Source organism: Eschrichtius robustus, chromosome 3, assembly GCF_028021215.1.
Source record: "Eschrichtius robustus isolate mEscRob2 chromosome 3, mEscRob2.pri, whole genome shotgun sequence".
NCBI classification, from domain to species: Eukaryota; Metazoa; Chordata; class Mammalia; order Artiodactyla; family Eschrichtiidae; genus Eschrichtius; species Eschrichtius robustus.
Genome location: NC_090826.1, coordinates 157,388,350 through 157,413,894, shown reverse-complemented (window position 1 = coordinate 157,413,894; position 25,545 = coordinate 157,388,350). Strand labels below are relative to the sequence as shown.

General features: G+C 50.1%; 1 protein-coding gene across 2 annotated transcripts in view; it reads right to left on the bottom strand.

Annotated features, from left to right (window-relative positions):
- RASSF5 (Ras association domain family member 5) overlaps nt 1-25,545 on the bottom strand; it is a 71,653-nt gene that overhangs the window by 38,898 nt on the left and 7,210 nt on the right. For both annotated transcript variants that reach the window (XM_068541625.1, XM_068541624.1), the window contains exon 2: nt 5,475-5,596. In XM_068541625.1, the coding sequence (XP_068397726.1) occupies nt 5,475-5,596 (122 nt within the window). The remainder of the gene's footprint in view (nt 1-5,474; nt 5,597-25,545) is intronic.

The following is a 25,545-nucleotide window of genomic DNA, read 5'->3' as shown; positions in this document are numbered from 1 at the left end:
AAAACTGAAGAAAGGATCTGGGGTAGACTTGAAGGGGATTTGCTTGGTCAGCATGGGTACCCAAGAGAAAAACCAGACATCACAGACCTCTGAGATCTCCAAGGAGAGACTGACAAAAACATAGGCAGCTCCCAGCCACTCTTCCTCTGTTTCTCCACCTGAGAGAGACATGCACGAACCACACACCTTGTGAGTGCAGCTGGGGCTCTGAGCCCATCCCTGCCCCGTCACACGCCCGCCCCTTCCTCCCTCCCCGCCTCTGTCTGGCATGGCAAAGAGAAGACAGACAGAACCTTGGGATTACTGCTTTTCAAAGGTTGAGGCCAAACACTTACATACAGGATGATCTCAACTGTGTTTTGAAAAATGTATGAACGTACCGGAAGAAAATATAAAAATGTTAACTAACAGTGGTTCCTTCTGGATGGAGGAAGATCAATGATTTTCTTTTGTTTTAAAGAACAAAGCGGAGAGACCTCCTAACAGCCATGTGCCTCCAAACTAGTGGAGCTCTGACCTGGGCCCGGGCCACTACAAGTGCCCACCCCCACCCCGAAAACGGCACTCGCATATTTGGTTAGCTCAGACCAGGCGACGAGGTCAAGGTGAACGAAAGCTCCATCCTGGTATGCAACAGAAAATCGAGCCAAGGCAGAAATCAGCACAAACAAGCTTTTTAGAAAAAGGCGAGTTAGCCTGGAGCAGGGCCCAGGTTTTATTGACAGAAGGCTAGGTCCTGTCCCAGCTGTGCCTGAAGCACGCAGCCAGGCCTGTCCAAGGCAAACACTGCAGCCCAACCCAGCCGGCCCGGGAGCAAACCCCATTCCAGGCTGGCTGCCGGTGGGAGCGCTGCTCTGCTGCACCCACGAGGGACTCTTGGCTCCTTCTACGTGTCTTCTTCTATATTTCAGTGGTGGTTCTGCTCTAGACACAGCCCTGATTTAGCCTGCCAGAAAATTCCAAGGTTGACTCATCTCCCCAACAGCGGGAAGGGAGTCACTCTGCTTCCAAATACTCAGATCTGGAAACACCTGTTCACTGAAATCCTGAGAATGAGACGAGGCATGCAGCAAACCCCAGGCCCTGCTCTGGGGCCTTCCCTCCCACCCACTTGAGAGCTGGCTAAGCCACTCTAGGGCAGGGTTGCTCAGCCTCCGCACTGCTCACATTTGGGGCCAGATGATTCTTTGTTGCGGGGCTGTGGCTTTCCTGTGCGATGGGGGCAGTTTAGCAGCATCCCTGGCCTCTGCCCACTAGGTGCCAGTGGCCTCCTCCAAGCTGTGACAGCCAAAAGTGTCTCCAGTAACTGCCAAATGTCCCACCTGGTGGAGGGGGGCAAAATCACCCCCTCCCATTTGAGACCTGCTGCTCTAGAGAAAGAAGTAGAGACCCAAAGTAGAAATGCAGGATGGGGCTTCCCTGGTGGCACAGTGGTTGAGAGTCTGCCTGCCAATGCAGGGGACACGGGTTCGAGCCCTGGTCTGGGAGGATCCCACATGCCGCGGAGCAACTAGGCCCATGAGCCACAACTACTGAGCCTGCGCGTCTGGGGCCTGTGCTCCGCAACAAGAGAGGCCGCGATAGTGAGAGGCCCGCGCACCGCGATGAAGAGTGGCCCCCGCTTGCCACAACTAGAGAAAGCCCTCGCAAAGAAACGAAGACCAAACACAGCCATAAAAATAAATTAATTAATTAAAAAAAAAAAAAAAGAAATGCAGGATGTAGTGGGGTAAGCAGGCTCTGGGATGGGGGATGGGTAGGCTCGAGGGGAACAGAAAGAAGGGAGACTTGGAAGTTCCCAACGGGAAATAAAATTGGGAAAATAAAGAGTCGTTTAAATAAGATTTTTAGTAAATGTTGTTATAGGGTGTGCTATGTAACTTCCCTCCTCCATCTTCTAAAGAAAACCTTCAGCAAAAATCTGCGTCATTCACCAGGGCTTTGGGGGTCAGATTTGTCTCCCTTCCTTTTCTCACCCTGGACAGGGCGAGGCCCTCCCAAGAGGTATGGTTACATTCAGACTACGTTATAAACAGTTCCAATTCCAAAGTGTGTGGAGGATGTACATAATATTTTTCTCATACTAAATAAACGAGTTACTTTATTCTGTTTACGGATGGAGCATTCCTCCATGATGAACGAAGTTGATCCAAATTTATTTCTTGTCCTTTTTTTTTTTTTTAATCTTTTGGCTGCACAGCTCGGCATGTGGGGTCTCACTTCCCTGACCAGGGATCGAACCCGCGCCCCCTGCGTTGGCAGCGTGGAGTCTTAACCACTGGACCGCCAGGGAAGTCCTATCTTGTAGGCAAACCCCAATCGGCAGTACCCCAAATGACACAGCATTCTTAACCAGGGATAGGTCTACCTCAAGTACATTTGCAAGACCTGCAATACTAGTATGCTCATCTGTGGAAACAAATACAGAGTTTCAAAACAATCAATCACCTTGCACTCGATTCATTACAAAACCTGCAAGAGGAGGAACTACTATATAACTGTCATCAGATATCAGCACATCCAGATAAATAAATCCTGTGTTATATAAACTATGTACTACATTGTAATCTAGTGATCCAGAGAGTTGAGGCCCTGCATCAATGATCTTATCAATAGCACATTTCTCAGGCAAACTGCATATCTTTATGTCATCTTCTGTGATATAGCCAGCCTACACCACTCAGCATGCCTCTCTGGCAATTTCCACTGGCTTTACTGGTAAAAGATCATGGGCGGTTTTCCTTCTGAAAAAAATTTTTGATGATCTACACAGGTTCATCAGATCAATGTACTGGTTTCTTCCTATGCCAAGAAGCCTTAGGCAGGCAGCAGCAGTAAAACTGGGCAATGAATCATAACTTTTCTCCCTGTTCATAATGTCATCCATGATCCCAGGATAATATGAACACGGTGTTATCCTCGGGCCCTTTACCATATCTGATAAATGGTAAGGGTACCGCATGAGATGCTCTCGACTGTACAGTTCCCCATAGTACTTGGGTTCAGCTTTCTTGACATGTTTAAGTATTTCTATATTGTAACTGACTGCGAATAGTGTACAGGACAACCTGCTTCTCATATTCTCTCTGTGAATTTCCAAGACTCTGCCTCACGTTGACTGGCAGCTTACTCCAGGGGTAGTTGTGCCGGATGTGGAACTCCACGGCTACGTGCATGATGCTGGGAGCCAGGGCAGGCGGCAGCGGCCGGGCCCGAGGCTGGAACGATGCCTCCCGCCTGCCAGCTCTCACACTGCGGATGGCCCAGGCCGCCCCATGGCCAGGGTGTCTGAGGGCTCAGCGAGGCCTGGGCCACGGGGCGCGGGAGCAGTGGAGAGGGGCGGCTCCAAGTTTCTTCCGGATGTACAGAATTTAAAAAACATATTTTTTAGAACGAATTCAATATCATTCTTATAAAAATACACATCATATTTGCTTTCTAGTACTACTTTCCCAGTGGGAGAAAAAGGCCTGGGGAACAGCAGGGAGGCCGGTAGCACCCATGGGTGGACCAGGTGACTGAACATTGTTGAGCATGTACATCATGGTCAGAAAAAGCGTGTGGATGGCTAGTCTGGGCACTTGGGACTGGACCCCGATTCCCCAGGCCCACTTGTACTCTCTTGAGGAAATAACCAGTCACTCAGCATCTGTGTTGTCTCTCACAGCACCCAGGGCTTTTCTCTCAGAAACATGGGGTTTAATTAAAGTCTTGCTCCCCTACTTTACTGCATCACTAAGTCCCTGGCATTCCCGGACCTGGCACATGCTCTACATTCAAAACATATTTGTTAAATAAATAAATGGATGATGTCCTTACAGTAAGGATGGACACTCCTTACTTCCTTAACCAGCAACATCTGACTCATACATTAAGGCTTACAGTAAATGTCACCTCCTCTGGGAAGTATTCCCTGATTTCTCCCAACAGAAACAATTGCACCGTATACTCAAAATGCTTCATTCGCACTTTTATTGAAACATGCATCACACTATATACTATTTGGTTGTATTCTGCCTCCCCTGCCAGAATGTAAGCTCTCTGAGGACAAGAACTATGATGTATCATTTATTATCCCCACTCTTACCAGTGCTTGGCACAGAGTACATAATCAATGTTTCATCAATGCAAGAATTAAAAGCAACGTTCTCCTGTCTCCCTCCCAAATCCTCAACATCAAAGGTCAGACACACCCTAGTTCAAGTGGCTTGGCAAAGCCCAGAACCAAGAGCTGCTTTGGGCATCAACCTCCCGGTCCTTTGACACAGGGAAAGAACATTTGCACAGTCCCCCTGAAGCTGATCTGGTCTGGCTGGCTGACTGGCAGGCAGGACGATGTGCTGAGAAGCCTCAGCCCCAGCATCCCCACTGCCCCAGGGCTACGAGGCCTCAGAGGGTCCTCAGGAGCTTTCTCTGGGACCCCCACCGCTACCCCGACCCGTACCCACACCTATGGCTGGAGCCCTAGGCCAAAGCAGGCTCTGAGCTTGGGGTGGACTACAGGGCACTTCTCAATAGTGACAGACTTCCCTGTGTCACCGATTCTGTTCCATCCCCCCAGCCACCTGGAAGAGGGTGTCTGATATTGTGATTTTTTAATAAGAAATATATATTTGGTCTCTGTCTCCTTTCCTGGCACAGAGCTCCTAAAACCCTTGGAACTTCCTAAGTGAGGAGAGCAACAAAGGTGTTTCTTGTTATGTTAATGAGGTGATTTTGGACGCCACCTAAGGATGCAGGCTAGTTGCCAGGAGAACCAACCAAGTGTTAGAGGACTGGAACTTTTAGTGCCACCCCCTGACCTCTGGGGAGGGGAGAGGGGCTGGAGGATGAATCAATCACCAATGGCCAATGATTTAATCAGTCATGTCTGTGTCATGAAGCTTCTATAAAAACCCAAAAAGTTGGGGCTTGGAGAGCTTCTGGGTTGGTGAACACGTGGAGGTGCAGGGAGAGTGGCGCCTGGAGAGGGCATGGAAGCTCTGTGTCCCTGCCCCATTCGTTGCCCTCTGCATCTCTTCCATCTGGCTGTTCCCCAGTTAGATCCTTTTATAATAAACTGCTCATCTAGTACGTAAAATGTTTGAGTTCTGTGAGCTGCTCTAGCAAATTAATTGAACCCAAGGAGGGAGTTGTAGAAGGTGACAACACGGCCTTGCAACTGGTATCTGAAGTGGTGGTGGGGAGGCGCACAGATGCCTCCCCACCACCAGAACTGAGGTGAACTGCAGGACACCCAGTGGGTGTCAGATGATTGCTTTGGTGGTGTGGGACCCTCGCCCCCCACATCAGAATTGGGTGTAGAATCAGAGTGTGTGCTGTGGACCCCATCTAGCCAGAAGGGGACCCCAACATCCAGCGTGTGTGGAACCCTCACACCACCTCCCCCTCACCAGAGCTCCTGGGAGGGACAGGGGAGCCCGGGACACCTCGGAGGCTGTTCCCAGCCTGGTCCTTGAGCCCTTGCTGCCTACCTGGCTGAAGGTCGAAGTGAGGGTGCTTTCTGGAGAGGGTCTGTCCCGGGAGGGGCCTCCCTGCTGACTGCAGTCCAGCTGGATCAGGCTGCGGCACTCCGGGTGGCAGGTGAATTTACAGTCTGGAGGGAGAGAACCACAGGGGGATTAGGGGCCAGACAGGAGGCCCAGAGAAATACCCTGGAAGATGGCGTGTATCTCCTGGAGGGAAGAGCACGCGGGAGGGAAGTGGAGGGGGGAGAACACCGGGAGAATGTCACCCGCTCTCCGCGCCACCATGAATGGTGAAGGTGAACAGGTGCTTTACAGTTTGCAAACTATTTGCACCTCTGTTATTGTGTGTGACCATGCAACCATTATTACTACCACTTTACAGACAGGAAACTGGGGCCTAGGGACATTGGTGACTTTCTAAGGGCAGATCATCTGGCTCTGGCTGGCTCTCTTTCTACTAATTTATGTTAATCACCCGGGGTCACGGATCCCTGGGGAAGGACTTAACTTTTCTGGGCCTTGTTTTGCAGTCTGTAAAATATAGGTACTAACTGCCCTGCCTAGTGCACAAGGATGTTTATAGTTATAGGGGGGGAACAGGTCTTAATAAATTAAAGGTGCCTCCAGGGACAAAAGCATTATTATCAACAGGAAGGGCTGTCACCTGTCTCTGACCCTGCCCCATCTAGAAATGTGGGGTGGCTTCTCTAACCCAGCTGACATAGCTTACAGACAACATCCCAAACTAGGTGCTTCGGGGAAAAGCACACGTTTATTTCCTAGACAATGTTCACTTCCACGGAAGTAAGACTTAATGACCAGGGTTGCAAAGAGTCTGGGCGACTACCTCGCAGATGGGGAAGCTGAGGCTCAGAGAGGTAAAGCTAGGTGCCCAACGACACACAGCTCAGTGGCGGAGCCAAGGCTGCGAGCAGTCTCCAGCTTCCTCAGGGCTCTCTCTGGAGCCTCCTTGGCAGAAGGGAGGTGAAGTTGAAGGGGGCAGGAGGCAGAGAGGCTGGAGCAGGCAAGGGGAGGGGAGTGTGTGTGGAGGATGGCAGTGAAGAAAAGGTGGGCAGCAAGAGAAATCAACACAAGCCCATCAGCAGGCAAAATGCTCAGATTTGAGGCTGGTTCTCACAGAAGCTGCTGGGCCTGCCAGGGTCACCTGTCCTGGAGGTGCCACAGCTCAGCCTGAAGGCCCAGCTGAGGGAGGCTGCCGGAGTCTCCATGAGAAGGCTGCTCGATTGTGATCCCGGGTGCATGGGGATGCGGCAGGGGACACGACAGCCTGGACTTGTTTGTATAACCTGGGGACGTGGGGACAACTTTTGGCTGATAAGGGCTGAGCCTCCTGACACTCTTTCCCTTCCTTTTAACAAGCTCCAAAACCAGGGCACATTGGGACTATCTTCTTAAAGCTGTGAAGCGCACTTCCGTCCTGGGGCGGCGGTAGGGGTGGGTCTCCTCTTCTCCCCACGCTCTCGGGGAGTTTTGGAAAGAGACCCCCACTCTCCCCAGCTGCCCCCTTCCCTTACATTCCCAAAGATAAGCACCTGGACCACATTCCTTGTACAGGTTTTGCCATTAATGCCTGCAGGGGAGCACCCAGCAAATGTGGGGACATGAAGAGATTCCAGAACCCTGCAACCTTCTGACTCAGTGGTCTGAAGTCCTGACTGCCTTTCTGGGATGGCATTTAGAAGCCCTACTGCTCACCTCCCTCATGCCTGCAGGTGAGGCCCACGCGACATCCTCTCCTTCACACCCCACCCTCTTCTGGGCATTCCCAACTCTCCTCCGGAGGGGCTGTGCTCTCACCTGGAGAGGGGATGGGTAGAGCCCACTCTGAGCCACGCACCATAACCCTGCCAGAGCCCACATGCATTCCTGGGCTCCCCCAGTAGGAGATCTCTGCCCGGCTCGAGGACGGCCTCACCCTTGGTGGGGGTAAAGGGCACAGGCAGTGTGCAGACCGAGTCTCCCCTGCCCGCAGTGCCCAGAAATGCCACGGCTTTGATAAGGGAGCACCGAGGCCAGAGCCCACACAGAGAGGCATTGTTCGGGCTCTGCTCCTGGGACACACCTATCCAGCTCCTGGCCAAGCTCTGAGCGATGAAGAATTCTCCGGGGCTGCCAAGGAGTGGAAACTCGCCAGCTCTACCTCAAGTGAGAGCTGCCACCGGCTCCCAAAGGGGAGAGCGTCTTGAGAAAGGAAGAAGTCTTCCAGTCTCCTATTTCAACTCTGTGTCCTGCAGACACGGGCACTCTGTGTCCACCTGTGCGTCTGAATCTCTCCATTTCTGTCTGTCTCTCTCTGCTCTGCCTCTCGCTGACACACATGCGTGCGCGTGCACACGCACACGCACACACACACACACACAGCACCAAAACCACAGGAACATTTTTTTTTTTACAGACTCACGCTGAGCTGGACGGAGTGGGGGAACAGAAGACTGCAAGAGGAGTGGTTCGGGATTTTATAAAAAGCACATCTGAGCACCAATGAGTCTGTCCCATCAGACCCTGTAATCACAGACTGTAGCAAAACCACTGAAGCACGTCTTGATATTTCCTGGCCCCTGGAAATGCTAAGCCCAGGGCTTTTAGGCCAGCAGAGATGAAGTCACAGTCTCCATGTCCTTCTGCATACACAGAAGCAAGCCCCGCCAGCCACAACCAGTAGCCTGCAGGCCTCATGCGCTCCGAGTGGGGACATTCATGAGGTTGCCAAGGCAGGGTTGGGTTCCACTGGATCCCAGTGCTTAAACTCCCACAGGCCATCTTTCCCTCAAGATAGGAGGAATGATGGAGACACAACCACAGAGGGGCCCTTCTCAAAGAGGGAACTGTGTGCCAGGATGCAGACAGGGCTCCTGTGGGTTACCCTCAGACCCAGGCTGTACTGGTTTCCTCGCTGCTATAACAAAGCACCACCGACTAGGTGGCTGCAAACTGAAATTACTGTCTCTCAGTTCTGGAGGCCAGAAGTCTGAAATCAACTTGTCAGCAGGCTCACGCTCCTTCTGAAGCCTGTAGGAGGATCATTTCTGGCCTCTTCCCAGCTTCTGGTGGTTTGCTGGCAGTCTTTGGCTGTCCTCGGCTTGCAGCTGCATCACTCCGATCTCTGCCTCAACCTCTACGTGGCCTTCTCCCTGTATGCCTGTGTCTTCACACGGTCATCCTCACATGACACCATTTGTATTGAATTAGGGGACCATCCTACTCTAGTGCAACCTTTTCTTAACTAATTACATCTGCAACTACCTTGTTTCCAAACGAGGTCACATTCTGATGTACTGGGGGTTAGAACTTTGACATATTTTTTTTTTTGCGGGGAGGGGATACAATTCAGCCCATAACACAGACCCTGGGCCATATTGGGAACCCAGAGCCCTTAGTCTCGAATGGATGCGGGTGTCTCATGGACACCATCTCCAGGGGTCAGCAGCAGACTGGCAGAGGAAGGAGGCCAGGAAGTGCTGAGCTGAGGCCAGGACCACCTCCCTACTTCTACTAGCCCTGCTCCTGGCCTTCTCGGTCCCTGAAGGTCACCACCAAAGGCACCATCTCGAACAAGGGGGTCAGGCCCAGAGGCCATGGCAACCTATGTCCAAAGATACAGTCTTTCTTCCACTTCAGCCCAGAGGAGGTGAATTCAGCAGATGGAACTGTGCTAGGAGATTGTTTTCCTAAATGCAAAAGCTACAAAACTCCCCTTAGTCCCCAGGGCTGCCATAGTTAGTTCCTGCCTGACCCCAGTTGCCAAATGCGCGCACACACACACACACACACACAGGCACACAAAGAGGCTAATTTTTCTGAACCAGAGGCATTCTGTTGATAAGGAACCCTTAAGGCCCTGTCACCCCAGGGTCATATGCAAGAGCCCAAGATAGTGTGGAGCTCTCCACTTCACTCTCCCCCTCCTGCAGCTGAAGCCAGGATGTGGGGTGAGGATGGGGCGGGTTCCCAGGATTCAGAGCCTGGGTTATAATGAGCTCATAGGCCTCCCTTGCGGTCATTCCCAGGTCAGGGAAGAGCAGCTTCTCACCCTGCATGGCCAAAGCCACTACTGAGGCCCGAGGGGAAGCATGACAGCCTCTGAATCCAGGAGCCCTGTGTCCATGCTCTGGGTACCCCAGGCCTTCTTGGACAAGGTCAACCTCAGAACAAACTTACCACTTCCCCCGTTCCCCCTCGGGACCTGGCCTGTGCTATGGGGAAATGGAAAGAGGATGGACTTGGAGGAAGGCCTGGCCTCCACTCACTGCTCAACCAGCTTTGTGAAATTGGGTAAGTTATTGAACTCCTCGGATCATTAATTTCCTCAACTGTATAGTGGGAATAATAGCCTGTTCATAGGGCTGCCATGAGGATTAAATGGGGTCCATGATGTAAAGCACTGCACAGGAGGCCTGGGACACAGAGGCCCCCAGTTAATGTTCCATCCCACCTCTCCCAACACCACTCTGCCGTGTGGATTCCTTCCCGCCCCACCGAGCTCCTGGTGGGTCATCTGTAGTCTCACCAGCTCCCCCTAGCTAGCCATTTCCAAACCAAGCACACAAATAGCTTTTAGTTTTAAAATAATTTTGTTCTTAGGCACTACAGAGAAATCTGAAAAAACACATAATGGAAAAGAATATGAAAAAGAATGTATATATATATATATATATATATGTATAACTGAATCACTTTGCTGTACAGCAGAAATTAACACAACATTGTAAATCAACTATACTTCAATAAAATAAATTTTTTAAAAATTAAAAAACAGAGACTTCCCTGGTGGTCCAGTGGTTAAGACTCCACGTTCCCAACGTAGGAGGCCCAGGTTCGATCCCTGGTAAGGGAACTAGATCCCACATGCCACAACTAAAGATCCTGCATGCCACAACCAAAGATCCCACATGCCACAATGAAGATCCTGCGTGCCGCAACTAAGACTCGGAGCAGCCAAATTAATTAATTAATTAAAATAAATTAAAAAACAAACAAACAAAAACCACTATCACCACCACCACACACACAAAAAAGTGCACTGGAAAATTACAATGTTACAAAAGTTTTTAAAAAGCAGGAGTAAGGTCTTTCCGAGCAAGTCAGTGGGGACAGTCCTCAGTCTTGGGGTCCCTGCCTTGGCTCCCTTCTCAGATATTTCTTCAAGAGTCCCCCATTCTTGTGCTGGGGGTCCCTCCACTCAAGACCAACCATGTCCACTCAGAGACCACCCAGAATGCTCTCTGTGCCTGTCTGTCCCAGGCCGGCCCGGCCCTGCTTCACCACCTGCAGCCCCGCTGCACCCTGCAGCCTCGACCCCCCCTGCTCCCCCAGCCAGAAGCACCTCTCTCCACATGGCTCCAAGATTTCCCCTCGGACCTCAGGCCCTCTAGTGTCCTCTGCAACCACACGCCCCTCTAAACCCCCAGGGCTGCAGCTCCTGAAGTCCACCCTTTCCCAGCCCTTTGCTCTGGGCCCTGCTCAGTGTTCAAGAGGACCAGCCACTATTAAGCATTTGGAAGGGAGTTAGTACGAATTGGTTGAGTGAATAGAGGAAGGAATGAATGGTCTTCTGCCTTTTGCTGAAGTGGAGAGACCAGAGTGTGAGTGCTGACCTACCCCTAGGCTAGTGTCCTAACTCCTGCGTGCCTCAGCTTCCTCTCTAAATGGAGCCTATGGCAGTACCTGCCTCACAGGGTTGCTAAGAGCATTAAACGAGGTAACTATGTAAATCATAACACAACACCTGATGCAAACTAAGAGATCAATAAATACTAGCTATTCATATGAACTGGCTAAAATCCTAGTCAATCTCACCAGAAGCCACAGCATCTGGCATCCTCATCCCGGAAGCCCGTCTGTGCTCATCCCATCACTGCCCACTGACCTTCCTCCAGACCTCCACTGAGTCCTGATAAAAAAGGCTCTGATGCATCCTCAGACCCCCACTGAGCCCCTCTCCCCACCCTGAGCAAGGGAGGCCCCTGGTCTCGGCTCCCTGCAGAGGTGAGGTGCCAGGTGCGCACGGAGCCTGGTGAGGGGCAACTCTCCCCCACCTCGGAGAGGCACCTTTGCCCACCTGGGAGGTCTCTCCTCCCCGCCTTCCTACCCACCCCCTCCAATATTTGAACTTCTAAAATCTTGCTCTAGTTTCAGAAAAGAAAATTGTTAACCAAAATTGATAACTTTGAGTATTAAAGAGGATGTGGGTAAATGAGAAGGTTCTTGCCTTATTGGTGGTACCAATTTCCTGCAGGAATGTATCCTCAGTGTGTATTTATTTGTATCTAAATACGTCTCCACTAAAAGGTTCATCACACAGTTATTTACGGCAACAAAATACTAGAAATACCGCACATCCATCTACAGGGGGCCAGCTACAATTATGGTATATTTAGCCATTATATAAGATGATGTAGATTGGTCAACTTGGAAAGATGTCCACAAGCATATTATTGAAAGAGAAAAAGGCTGTGTTTCGTGACCCTAATTATATAAAAACATACACATACTTACATATACATTATGCATAGAGAGAAATTTGGAAGGCAGGTGATATGCTTGCTCTGAGTAATGGGATTTCAAGTGTTTTTCCTCTCTTTATAGTCTAAATTTTTATAATAAATATATATTCTTTTTTTAAAATTTATTTTTGGCTGCAATGGGTCTTCATTGCTGCGCGCGGGCTTTCTCTAGTTGCGGCGAGTGGGGGCTACTCTTCATTGCGGTGCGCAGGCTTCTCATTGTGGTGGCTTCTCTTGTTGAGGAGCACGGGCTCTAGACACGCGGGCTTCAGTAGTTGTGGCTCGTGGGCTCTCGAGCGCAGGCTCAGTAGCTGTGGCGCACGGGCTTAGTTGCTCCGCGGCATGTGGGATCTTCCCGGACCAGGGCTCGAACCCGTGTCCCCTGCATTGGCAGGTGGATTCTTAACCACTGTGCCACCAGGGAAGTCCCAATAAATATTAATTCTTTATATTTTATAATGAATATATATTCTTTACTAAAGGTACAAAGAAAAATCATGAACCCACATTGTGGTGACAGCGGCTACCATTATTCACTATCTACAATGTGTTAAGACAGCTTATATACATGACTTCACGTTATCAGTACTATGCCTGTATGACATGTTTCTACCTCTATTTTTTAAAAAGCAGACTTTTTTAGAGCAAAACTGAGCAAAAGTATAGAGAGAGTTCCTGTATACCCTCCGCCCCCCTCCCACGTGCACAGCCTCCCCCTGTACCAACATCCCCCACCAGAGTGGCACATTGTTCCGATGAGCCTACTCTGACCTGTCGCTATCGCCCGAAGTCCATCATTTACATTAGGGTTCACTCCTGGTGTTGTACATTCTATGGGTTTGGACAAATATATAATGACATGTATCCACCATTTAGTGTCACACAGCATAGCTTCACTGCCCTAAGTATCTCTGTGCTCTGTCTATTCATCCCTCTCTCCCCACTAAATCCTTGGTAACCAGTGATTTTTTCACTCTCTCCATAGTTTTGTCTTTTCCAGAATGTCACATAGTTGGAATCACACACTATGTAGCCTTTTCAGATTGGCTTCTTTCACTTAGGAATACGCATTTAAGGTAACTCCATATCTCTTCATGACTTGAGAGCTCACTTCTTTTCAGTTCTGAATATTATTCCAGTGTCTGGATGGACCACAGTTTATTTATGCATTCACCTATGAAGGACATCTTGGTTGCTTCCAAGAGTTGGCGATTATGGATAAAGCTGCTGTAAACATCTGCGTGCAGGTTTTCACGTGGATGTAAGTTTCCAGTTCCATTCTTCTACTCCTATTTTAGAGATGAGGAAACTAAGGCTTGGAAAGGTTAAGAGACTTGTCGAGAGCCACACGGCTGGTGAGTGGCAGAATTGCGAAGGGAAATCCATCCCACCTGGCTGCTTCTCAATAGCCCTGTTTTCTGGGAAACCATCCCCTCCACTTGGTCCTGGTCCTCCCTACCATGCACTACTTGAGGCCAGGGGTGGACTTTATTAGGGATGGGGGTTAGGGGGGCCCAAGTCCAGAAGAGAGCATGGGTCAGAGGGATTTGGGCAAGGAGTGCTTTTCCCTCTGCCCTAGCAGGTAACAGCAAGAATGTCCCTCCCCAAGGCCTCTGCCTCATTCTGGGAAGTGCCAGTTCACAGCTTGAGTCCCAGCTCAGCCAAGCCACTCGGCCTGGGAGAACCCACCCGGACTGTCTGCCTGCTCTGGACTGGTCCTCCATCCACGGCCCCTTCACCTCTGGGAGACTATGAACTACTTGGGCAGCAGCCGGAGGTTCTTGCGCTGAGCTCCTCAGAGCACCAGAGAGGCCAGCTCTTCAGTCAAGGTCAAGCGCCACAAGTAGTGGGCGCTCGGCCTTCCCCACGCAGAGGCCCAGCCTCTGCAACTCTGCACCCCGTGACACCCAAACAGAGCCAACTGCCCCATCACGTGGAGAGATGAGGATGGTGGGAGAGCAACCAGAATGGACACAGGCCCCGAGCACCAAAACGCACCCACTTGGCATCTGTAAGTCAGGCATCCTCAGACAGGCCGTGTGGCCCCTGAAGCACACTGTTTAATGTGCATGATAGAGGTCTTTTAGAAAGGGTGCAAGCGGCAAAACACTAAATCAGGAGCTTCGGAGTACACGGAATCTGGCCTCCAGAGCCACACAGATCAGGGTTTGAATGCAAGCCCTGCTTCTAATTGGGTATGAGATGCCTGGACAATTTACTTAACCTTAGTAAATACGGAATCTATTTTCAGCCTCAATTTCCTCATCTGCAAAATGGAAGTAATGATATCTTCCTTGCCAGCAGATGTGTTGCCAAAATTAGAGAGAGTGTATGTAAAGCATCCAACAGTGCCTGCACATAGTAGATGTTCTGTCACTTTCAACCCTGGGACTCCTGAGTCTGGGTAGCCGGACTCCTGTTGACTTAGCGTGTGATGCTAGCCCTCAAATCTCTCAGTTTGGGGTCCTCTTCCAATGTATTAACTAAGAAGAATCATGAACTTTCTTGCTCACCTAAGTTCCTCCTACCTGCCCCTACCTGCCTCCAGCCCTGCCTTTGGTGGCCCAGGGGAGTGAGGCAGGGACACAAGAGGATGAGTCATGCTGGAGAGAGGGAAGGTAGGGAGACAGATTTGTCAAGCTTGGAGGGCTGTGGCCATTGCCAAAATCAACACAATCTACACATTTTTGATACTCCTGGTTAAACTTCTAGTGAGGCTGGCAGCAAGAGAATGGAAACTCCCCACTCCTGGGGTCAGACATCCAGCTCAGGACATCTGCATCTTTGTTTCCAGGAAGGGGCCTGAACCCCAGCCCTCTGGAGACCATATAATGTAGCTCATTGTTTCAGAGGACAGGCCAACCCTGAGGGCACCCAGCACCCCGAACCCCAGCCTGGAGGGCCTGGAGACACACAACTGCCCCCGCGCACCACACAGCCCCAACTTCACACACACACACACACACACACACACACACACACACACACACACACACACACACACTACAGACTGTGCCAGAATGCAAGCCAGGAAGCCAACAGGAAGGGTCAATGTTATGGTAGAGGAGTGGCCTGGAAGCCAGGCCCATGTCCTGGGTCAGAGAAGCCAGCCTTCCGGTGGACGGCTGGCCTCACTGGGGTGTCGCCTTTGTGCAAAGAGCCGCAAGGGAATGCTCCTGAATGCGCTCAAGTCTTCATCAGATGTTGGGGCCCCAAGTGAAATGGGGGGCGGGGATGGGTGGGCTTTATGGGAAGCAGGCGTCCGGATCAGGCAGGTGGAGGGAGAAAATGCTTCGGGGAGGGTGGTGCTGAGGAGCCTTGAATGAATTGAGGACACGAGGCCACCCCGAGACCTTGGGCCACGCCCTCTCACAAAATGACCTATCAGCATTGCGTGTGGCAGGGCTGGAGGGGTGATGGGCACTTTCAAGCCACCCTTTTGTACTGAAGGGAAAGGCAAAAGGCCCTGCTGAGTTGTTGCTCAGGGGCCAAGGCAGATATTAAAATTCTTCCTGGGGCCTCGGTCCCTGGATCTAAGGGTCCGTTCTTCATTCCTGAGCCTGGCTTCTTGGTGGTCACATTTCCAAGCAGGCCAGATGTGACCCCTGCACCCTCTTCCCAAACTTGGCACCCAGGCTGGCCTGCAGAGGCACGATCCTGCCCCGCGGGGGTGGGTGTGCCTCTCGGGCGGGCCCATTATTCATCATCCGTCTCCAACACAACCACACACCCCTAGGCTGAAGGCACCAACAAAGGGAAGGCACTGCGGTCAGGCCGGGCCAAGCGTGTTGGGTGGGGGAGAAAATAGAGATAGGCGAGTCTGCAGGCCCTCAATGCAAGGGGCCGGTGGAGGGAGGGAGGGCAGGACAGTTCCCGGCAAGTTCAGATGGATGATGCAGGGAGCAAGGGAAGCGTCAGGCGCGCCCGCCCTGTGCCCAGCGAGGCAGGGGACAGGGCCTGACCCCAGGGCACCTTCCCACATGGTCTGTTTCATGCCACTTCGCTCTTTGGGGGCGGTACACCCTGAAGCATGCCCCCCACCCTGCCTTGTGTGGATGTGTATATATGTTTAAAATTATAAACAAAATTAATTAATAACAATTCATGCTTCTACTTTAGATACTTTAGATAGTATTAACTAACTCCCTGCCAGGACTACACTAGAACTCTTCCTCCTGTCAACTCTGCCCCCACGCCCTGATTTTCACTCTATTATATTATTTACACTTCCAATGTTTATGACATTTACATTCTGTTGTAACTATAAATTGCATGGTTGTCTAAAATTAACTCTACTTTTAAAATGATTCAGTTTTTTTACAACAGAAAAACTATTTTTGATTTTAATTAATCTTTTGTTTGACTGAAATTTTTGGTATTATATTTTATATGCCTTATGTTTGCCAATGATGCTTCAAGCACCTTAAAGAGATGTGCCCCATTTTATTGTCCTTTTAATACTGTGGTGCTGGGGCCTTATGCATGAAAATGATGATCAGGAGGAGATGTGCATGGACAAAATAGAGATAGGCGAGTCTGCAGGCCCTCAGTGCAATATTACAGAGCATCTCTGAAAAGCTCCCCTTGGCCAATAGTGGTAGCAGGCAACAGATTTTGGAAAAATGTACAAGTAAGTGACATGAGGTGGGGTCTAGGGTGGGAAAGCCAAATGAACCTCATTCCTCACATGCAAGTGTCTGTAGGAGACCTGTCACCTGGACCCTCTGACACCATATCCAAAAAGGTCCAAGTTGTATTTAGGGTGTGGCCATGAAGATAGAAGTGCAAAGACATGGCACAATATTTGAACAGGGACAATTAAAGTATGTGCACCCACCAGGACACACATACTCAGAGAGAGAGTTAAACCTTTTTATGACAATTATGTCTCTTATCTTTCCACATCTACCTAATTACTAGTCAGTTTTTCATGTGTGCAAGCATGCATCCACTCAACATGTATTTATTGGGGGCCTACCAGAGGTCAAGTACTGTTCCAAAGGACAGCCAGTTATATCCAAAGACTTGTGTAAAAGGAACAAGTAGATGAAAGGAATATATATATATTCAAAGTTATATATTTTAATACAGATATTAAAATCCTGTTTTGATTGTCACCACAGGAAAAGATAAATCCTATTGCCAGAGCACCTTAAGAAAAAATACTTTAAAACACTGTAGACAGCCATAAAAAAGAACGAAATAATGCCATTTACAGCAACATGCATGGACCTAGAGATTGTCATACTGAGTGAAGTTAGTCAGACAGAGAAAGACAAATATCATATGATATCACTTATAGGTGAAATCTAAAAAATATCATACAAATGAACTTATTTACAAAACAGAAATAGAGTCACAGATGTAGAAGGCAAACTTATGGTTACCGGGGGGGAAGCGGAGAGGGGGGGGGGTGGCAGGGAAGAGGGATAAATTGGGAGATTGGGACTGGCATATACACACTACTATATACAAAATAGATAACTAATAAGGACCTACTGTATAGCACAGGGAACTCTATACTCTGTAATGACCTATATGGGAAAAGAATCTAAAAAAGAGTGGATATATGTATATCTATAACTGATTCACTTTGCTGTACAGCAAAAACTAACACAACATTGTAAATCAACTATATTCCAATAAAAATTAAAAAAATAAAATAAAACACTGTAGACAGTTGGATTTAAGGGAATTTTACGAACAGCAACAAGCCCATGAAAACTAAAGCCAGTGTGGAGCTGCCAGATGCCCTCTCGGCTCAGGTCACCTCAGAAGGGGCATCTGCCCCCTCTAAGCATGTGTCACTCTGCTCTGGGTGTAGGAGAGACAAAGCAGGTGGGGTCCCCCTCTCCAGGGCTCAGGGCCCCCTGCACCCATCCCTGGGGCCCCTGAGGAGATACACGGAGGAATCTGGGCAGCTGGCAGAGAAAGGACGTGGGCCTAGTAGTGAGGGGCAGAGATGGAATGAGGAACATGAAGGCTTTTTTTGGTTTTTAGCTTTTGTTTTTAAAGCAAACACCATCTTAGAGAGGCGGCAAAGGGCTGCCTAGCCTCTTGCTAAGCTTGAGTATATTTTTGGTAGTGTTCCACAGACCCCAAAGATAAGGACAGCCAAATAGTTTTGCAAGAAGTCCTGCCTAGGCATCTGTAGACCACAGGGCAGGGGCTGAAGCTTCGACAGGTGTGCAGATGTGAAGGCACACACAGGTGCGTGTGCACAGGTACGCCCGATCCGAGTGCCGGGAGGTCACAAGAGGGCAGGAGCAGAGAGGTTCAGTCCTTTATGGAACAGCCAGGCGGCTGCATCCAACTGGTTTTTCCACACCTGCTCTGATGTCATTTGATTTCAGAGTGCCAATCATCAACTGAACATCAACCAACCGGGTGAAAGGAGACTTTTGCAGGAGGAGAAAAGTAAACAGATGACGTCTGAGGCCTTCTCTGCAGAAGACATACAAAGGCTTCTTTACAGCTGTATCCCTGTAACCAGGACCACCAGAGACTTCTGGAGAGAGCCAGGCCTGTGTCCCAATGACCCCCGAGCAGCCTTTTTAAATGATATATGCCTTGCTCCTTGGCAGCATGCTTGCTTATCTCCTAATGATGCCCGGTGGGCTAATCCAACCCCTGCCTGTTAATTAAGTGGCATGGTAAACTCAATGATAGGAATTTTTCCAGAGAATGTGTTTAAGAGTTTTGTGCTCCTCCTCTATTCCTGCCTGGGCAAACCTTCAAACCCTATCTCTTTCATTGAGATGGGGGCAGCCCGCCTTGGCCCAGGTAAGATGGAAGAGCAGACAGCATGCTGGGGGCTTGCACAGATGACCCAGTGTGAGCCATCGTTAAAAGTCTTTCTGGGAGCAGCTGCCGATGAGGGGCTGGCTCTGTGACCAGCATCATGTCGAATGGTTTCCGTCAATGTCACGTTTAACACACATGACACCTGCTTGAGATGGGGATTCTTTGCTCCATTTTACAACGGGAAAAACTAAGGCTCAGAGAGGTTAATCTGTACAAGGAAGGCCCTACCACCTGGCACCCAAAGTCCAGGCTCAAGCTGCTCTGGCTCATTTGCAGCAACCTGGATGGGCCTAGAGATTATCATACTAAGTGAAGTAAGTCAGAAAGAGAAAGACAAATACCATACGATATCACTTATATGTGGAATCTAAAATACGACACAAATGAATATATCTATGAAACAAAAATAGACTCACAAATACAGAGAACGGACTTGTGGTTGCCAAGGGGGAGGGAAGGTGAGGGAGGGGAGGATTGGGAGCTTGGGGTTAGCAGATGCAAACTAGTATATATGGAATAGATAAACAACAAGGTCCTACTGTATAGCACATGGAACTATATTCAATATCCTGTGATAAACCATAGTGGAAAAGAATACGAAAAAGAATATATATATATATATATATATATATATATATATATATATATATATATATATATGTATGTATAACTGAGTCACTTTGCTGTACAGCAGAAATTAACACAACATTGTAAATCAACTATACTTCAATAAAATTTTTTTAAAAATTTGGCCTGGCTCCAAGCCCATTCTCTTAAATGCTACATTACAGGTCGCTCACAGAGCTACTGCAGAGTCCACGGGCCACAGTCTACCACTCCCATCATCTTTGAGCATCCTGTCTCGCCCCTCCCCTTCCAATCAATTCAACCCAAATGCTAACACAAGTTAAACGAGCAGTAGCCGCAGTGCAGTATTTGCCCAGACCTTAATGCTGCCACTCCAGGCCTGATTGATTTCATTAGATCTATAACTCCTTGGGCTAAAGAGCAAGGAGCAAGGAAATGCTCTGTTGAATAATTCTTAAGGAGGGACAGAGGGGACAGGATGGACACGAAGACGCGAGTGAACATTAAATCGAGGAACTCAGTCTCCAGCTGTCCTCTGCGTGAGGGGCACAGTATGTATTAGGCTATTGATGAGGATAAATTATTCAGGCTGGCTAAACAGTATTTGTCTCCAAATGGGGATTAGATCTAGTGGAAGTGAAATTCCCACCTTTCAAGACGTAAAACTGTAATCAAGAAAATTATATTTTCCGCAGTTAAGATCATATTGCCTTTCAAATTCTGCTTTCACAAACTTAACCCAGAGATGACTTTTTAGTTTAGTTCCATCCCTAAGACTCAGTGTTGGGACCCACCCAAATGCCCACCTGTCCCCGAATGTGTGTGAGAACAGCATGGAGACAAATGGGGCAGGGGCCCAAGGAAAGCTGATGTGCTCCAAAGATCCAGCCATCAAAGAGAAGCAGCTAGAGGCCAGTTAAGATGAGTAGAACCCGGCAGTGAGGGGTTCCAGGTCTGACTGTGCAGCTCTAAGCCTTAGCCAGGGGCCTGACTTCTTGGGGCCATCTCATTTGTGAAATAGAATAACCCCTTTCCCACCCCTAACATACAGAGATCTGGAGGGAATAAATGATATTTAAAACAAACAAAACACCCAAACAAACACAAATCCCTTGGATCTTTAGCAGAAGAGCGCTGCAGAAATAGAAGATGCTGTAGCTAGTCTGATCCAGCAGGAAGAATGCTAGGCTGGAAGGCAGGCGCCCGAGACCCTGGTCCTGGAGCTGTCACCAACTTTTGTTGGCCTCAGCCTCCTTCGTTTGAAAAAAGGAGTAGATGACCTCAGATTCTATGAAAATTGAATTGCTACAGTCTCTCCTCCTCATCTTTCACTCAGCCCACACTGTCCCGTTATCCTTCCCCAGCAAGGACTGTTCTCACCCTAATTAGTGCTCCGGGAAGGAAGCTGCAGCCCGGTCACTGCCTGAGGCTGGAGCTCCTGTCCAGCTGTGTTCCGCCTGCAGCCTCTGTAGCCCCACACAGTCTGCTTGTGTGCCCCCCATAGGCACCTCCACTAACCATGCAGATGAGATGCCTTTGCCTAGGAAACTTCACTGCTCCGGGGTCCTCGGAAGGCTGACTCAGCAGCTTCGCAAGGTGTGATGCCCCTGGGAGCTACAGGATGGGCAGAATGGAAAAGAGTGGCCACCCCAGATGCCCATCTATATTCTGCCTGCTCAGGGACCAGATTAGGATGACTGATCGGCCCTAATTCTCAGTCAAGGAAAGGCTGTTAAAGCCCACAGCCAACACGGGCTTCTGAAGTTCCACCTAAACCTGGCAGGGTGGCAGCACCTGAGCTTTGGGCCTGGGGAGTCAGGGCGGCCAAGGAGCGGTGCTGAGCTCAGCATTAAATACCTGGCTGCCAGGGGGCTCCTGCACTGCCTTGCCCATGGGAGAGGCCACTAGGCAGGCCTGGCCTCCGAACCCAAGCCCCCCCTGAGCACCCCCAGCTGGAATGACTTAGACCTACCTCGAGGAAGCCGGGCCTCGGGGTGGAACCTCTGGAGGGCCTGGAGCTTTACGGATCCCAAATGACTCTTAGGGAGCCTGCGGAAGAGGCGCTGGAGCCGTGAGGTGACCGTTCCGAAGCAGGTAGAGGCCGCCTCCTCAGCCCGGCCCTCGGTCATCCCGCTGGGCTACGGGATATCAATAGCTTCTCTCCAGGCCTGGCATCAGGGACAGAGTGACGAAGGGGGGAATCACTGGCCCCGGGAGGACTCCGGGCCTCGTGTGAGCCAGGCTTTGCTCAAATCAGCCCAGCCTCCTTGTTCCTCCGAAGGAAGTCACGGGCACTGGGGACCCCGGGCCGGCACCAGCCCAGCCTGCCCGATGCCTTCTCTTCCCAGCTGAGGTCCTATCCCCTCCACCTCCCCCAACGGAAAACTTTCTATTCCTGGGGCTTTTAGCTTGATAAGATAAACATGCCCCCACCAAACAGGCTGCAGAAAGAGCCTGCCCTGGGCCTCACTTCTCAGGAGCGCCTGTGAGTCTGAAAATCAATGTCTCCAAAGTTTCAACAGACGATAGAAGCGATCCGTTACCTCACGCTGGTGCCTGGCCCAGGAACTCGTTAATGGATTTCTTTGGGGATGTCGGATTAATAATGCTTTACCAGCTGTACAGGCTCCCAAGGGACAACCGGACTAATTCACATCCTCCTATGCTAAGCCCAGGGTGGGGGAAGAACTTTCAGCTGCCCAGGCCCATAGGAAGTGGTGCTGCCTTAAGAGGGTCAGACCATTTATCTGAGAGCGGATACCTGCGCAGAGCAGAGGCGACAGGAGTAGGAGGAAGAAAGAGAAGAGAAGAAAAGAATAGCGTCTCTCATGAAGAGGGCGGAAAGGTTGTTCTCTTGCCCTAACATGGGGCTCACAGGGTGTCCCCTAAACAGTGACTCCCAGAAGCAACCAAGTCCTGGTGGGGAAGTTCCCAGAGGCCCTGTCACCCAGGCCGAGACGGGCGATTGGCGCTAGACAGGCAGCAAAGCCTTCCAGGAAAACCGCTGAAGAGGGGAGCCTGTTCCCACGCTGCCCAGAGACTCCAAAAGTCACCTGCCCACTGCCAGCGGGGGCCAGCTTCAGGGGAAGCAGGGGTGCTGTCCTTTAACTACAGGCAAGGTACCACAGAGGACCAACGAAGCTGCATTGACGCCTCTGGGGGCTGGTCACCTAGTGCTGGGTCCAGAAGGTGAACACTCACGAGTTCAGATGTGAGCCCTGCTGGTCCTCGTGCAGCTGCCAACCTGCTTCCACCATTTCGTGCTGTGGTTCCTCCCCAGGCCACAGAGAACGTTGAATGGCATCACATCCCAGAGGCCAGGCCCTCAGGCCACTGAGAGAAGAAAATGGTAGAACAAACCCAAGCTGCACCTGACCTTCCAAATAGGCTCCCCTATCACCTGCCCCCTCACAGGATCTCTGGCCGGGAGGCCCCAGCTAGATCACGCCTCCCTGCTGAGGCCCTCAGTCCTTGGTGCAGTAACAATAAAGCACACTGTTTACAAGTCATCTATTTAATAGAGAGATGCCCCCAAATGCCCCCTTCCTCGGGCTGGGACACTGGTTCTTTCTCCCTAATGCTTCCTTGGTGGGGGGGGGGGACTGAGCTGCCAGTGGTCTGTTTTGTGATCGTCTAGCTTATCCAGGAGCTCTGCATAGACAAGGCTCGTGAGTCCAAGTCCTGAGATGACACCGGGGCCGCCACGTGAAGCTGGGAGCCCAGATTCCTGGCCCCACTGGGACATGAGATCTTCACGAGGGCCCAGGTACTCCCACGTGGTTGAGCACAGGCAAGGGTGGCATTCCCACTCCCATGCTCAGAGAGGAGGACACGCACATGTTGGGAAACTTTAAATCATGAGTCATGTGTCATGGGGGAAAATCCCTCCTGAATGCCCCACTTGGGCTGGAGGATACACTGATCTCACTTCTCCTTTTCCTCATCACAGAGATGATTTTGTGGACAGGTTAAGCCATTGGGGAAGCCAGCAGGAAAGAACTGGCTGAGAATCCAGATGGGGCTTTGGGAGGTTCTAGAATCTTCACTCCTGACCTTTAGAAAACCTGGATAGATTTTCTACTGTAGGGATATTTCAGGAGGAACACAGTGACCTCCTGCTGCCCCAACATCTAAGCACTGACCCTCTGACCTCCATGCTGAAAAGAGAGTCCAGCCAAGGCGAACCGAACTTGAAGAAACAGGCTTCATCATCTTAAGTGCTGGGGTTACAACATATTCTCACCTTGAAACCCTATTCATATAAAGGTCCTTCCAGATTGCTTTTTAAAACACTCATCACTAGAATAGACATTTACAGAGGGTATGCTCAACCCCTTTTTCTAAAAACTCTCAAGTTACAGCTGGAATCTTTTGTTCCATTTGAATAGTAAGGCATCTCTGAGGTTCTTTTTTGGATTTTTAATACTTTCCTCAGTTGCAGAAAGGACATAATTGTTTCAACAGAAACCACAAAACCTTCAGTTTCTATTCAACTTGAATGGAAAAAACAGCTTCCTCCAAGTCAGCAAGAAAAGTAAGTGACGGTACCCAAATGTGAGCCTGACCTGGAGGCACACAGGGTTGGGGTGGCAGTGGGGGGCTTTCCCCAGATTTGCTGTCCCCCGCTCGGCCACACCACTGCCGGGGACAGGGCGGAGGGCCATCATGCAAACCTCGGTTTATTTTCCAGTCCCGATCCAACTCTTCTGCCCCGTAGCTGTCCCCTTTGAGACACAACCTAATTTTTCTTTGGTTCATGGTGAGTCCTGTGTCATGAACCCTGGGTCCTGACAAGGAGGATCTTTTCAGTTCCAGGAAAAGGTCTTCAACCTGCATTTCCACGCCCACCTCCCCTACACACACCTAATACCGATGGGTGGGGTGGGGAGGGGACAGACACACTTGATTCTTTCCTCTTATGATTTAAGAAAAACTTCACCTTTTGTTTCAAGACCTCATGATTTACACATGCGGAAAACCTATTTAAAAACCAAACATGGAAAACAGGCTGAAGTGCCGCCAGCTCTCAGCTGTCCAGGACCTGACTGAGCCTCTAGCTTGCACGCGGCTTACCCGCCCCTTGGCTCACCCTCCTCTTTTTCTGTACCTCTTTTTATGGACATTTCAGCATTCGTTGGCAGAAGGGAGGCAGATGAATGAGGAAACTCCACTAACTTGCATATTCAATGGCATTAGCTCACAGGGCAAAATGCTATGTTGGGTTCTGGTGCTGATTTTGCTGCTAATGATCCAGGTCATCGCAGAGAAGTCACTGACTCCCTGAATGCTTGGTCTCCTCATCTGTGAGGTGGCCATGACCCACCCGGCCCTGCCTGCCTCACAAGGGCGCTGCAGGGCTCAGCAGAGCCAGCAGGCAAGAAAGCACTTTAGATACAGCCAAGTCATCTCTGAGATAAAAGTCATCTCTGTTCCCATAACTTATTGGCCATTCTCAGTATTTCTTGTTCCACATGAATATCTCCATCCTTGCGGGCTCACAGAACACCAATTTGTATCTTCAGCAAACACGACAATTCTTTCCCAGATCCAGCATCCGGTAGAAACAAAACATAAAAGGATAAAGAACAAAATGGGCAAGGAACATCGCTCTTCTTTCAAGGCTGACTTTCGTGACCCTCTGGTCTGATTTCGGAAAGGTTCATGTAAGCCACATTTTCATGTTCTAGCAGCCCTAGCCAACAGCAACTGCAGACATCTGGGTGAGATCTGCTCTGCCCTGGAAACGTTTGTTCAAGAGACAGGGAGGGGGAGCAGAAGGTGGCGTGCAGGCCCTCCACTGAAGGGTAAACATGACCCCGTCTCGCTACAGCGTGCAGGCCCTCCACTGAAGGGTAAACATGACCCCGTCTCGCTGTGGTCACAGGTGAGGGACATACCCAGTCACCTGCCTGCCCGCCCAGTGATACACAGGAACTGACTGAACGTTCCAACACCACCCTCCTTACCAACCTTCAGCACAGTGTCGCTCGTGCTTTCTTTCCCCCGATGCCCTCAGTGAGGCTAGGGCAATAGGGGTGGGTAGGAATATCCTGAAGAAAATCTGGGAAGCACTACAGCAACCAGGGGTCACAGACTCCTCAGCTAGGACAGAGTACTGTCCACCAGCAGGCTGGGCACAGGGCAACTGTGCCAGCACAGAC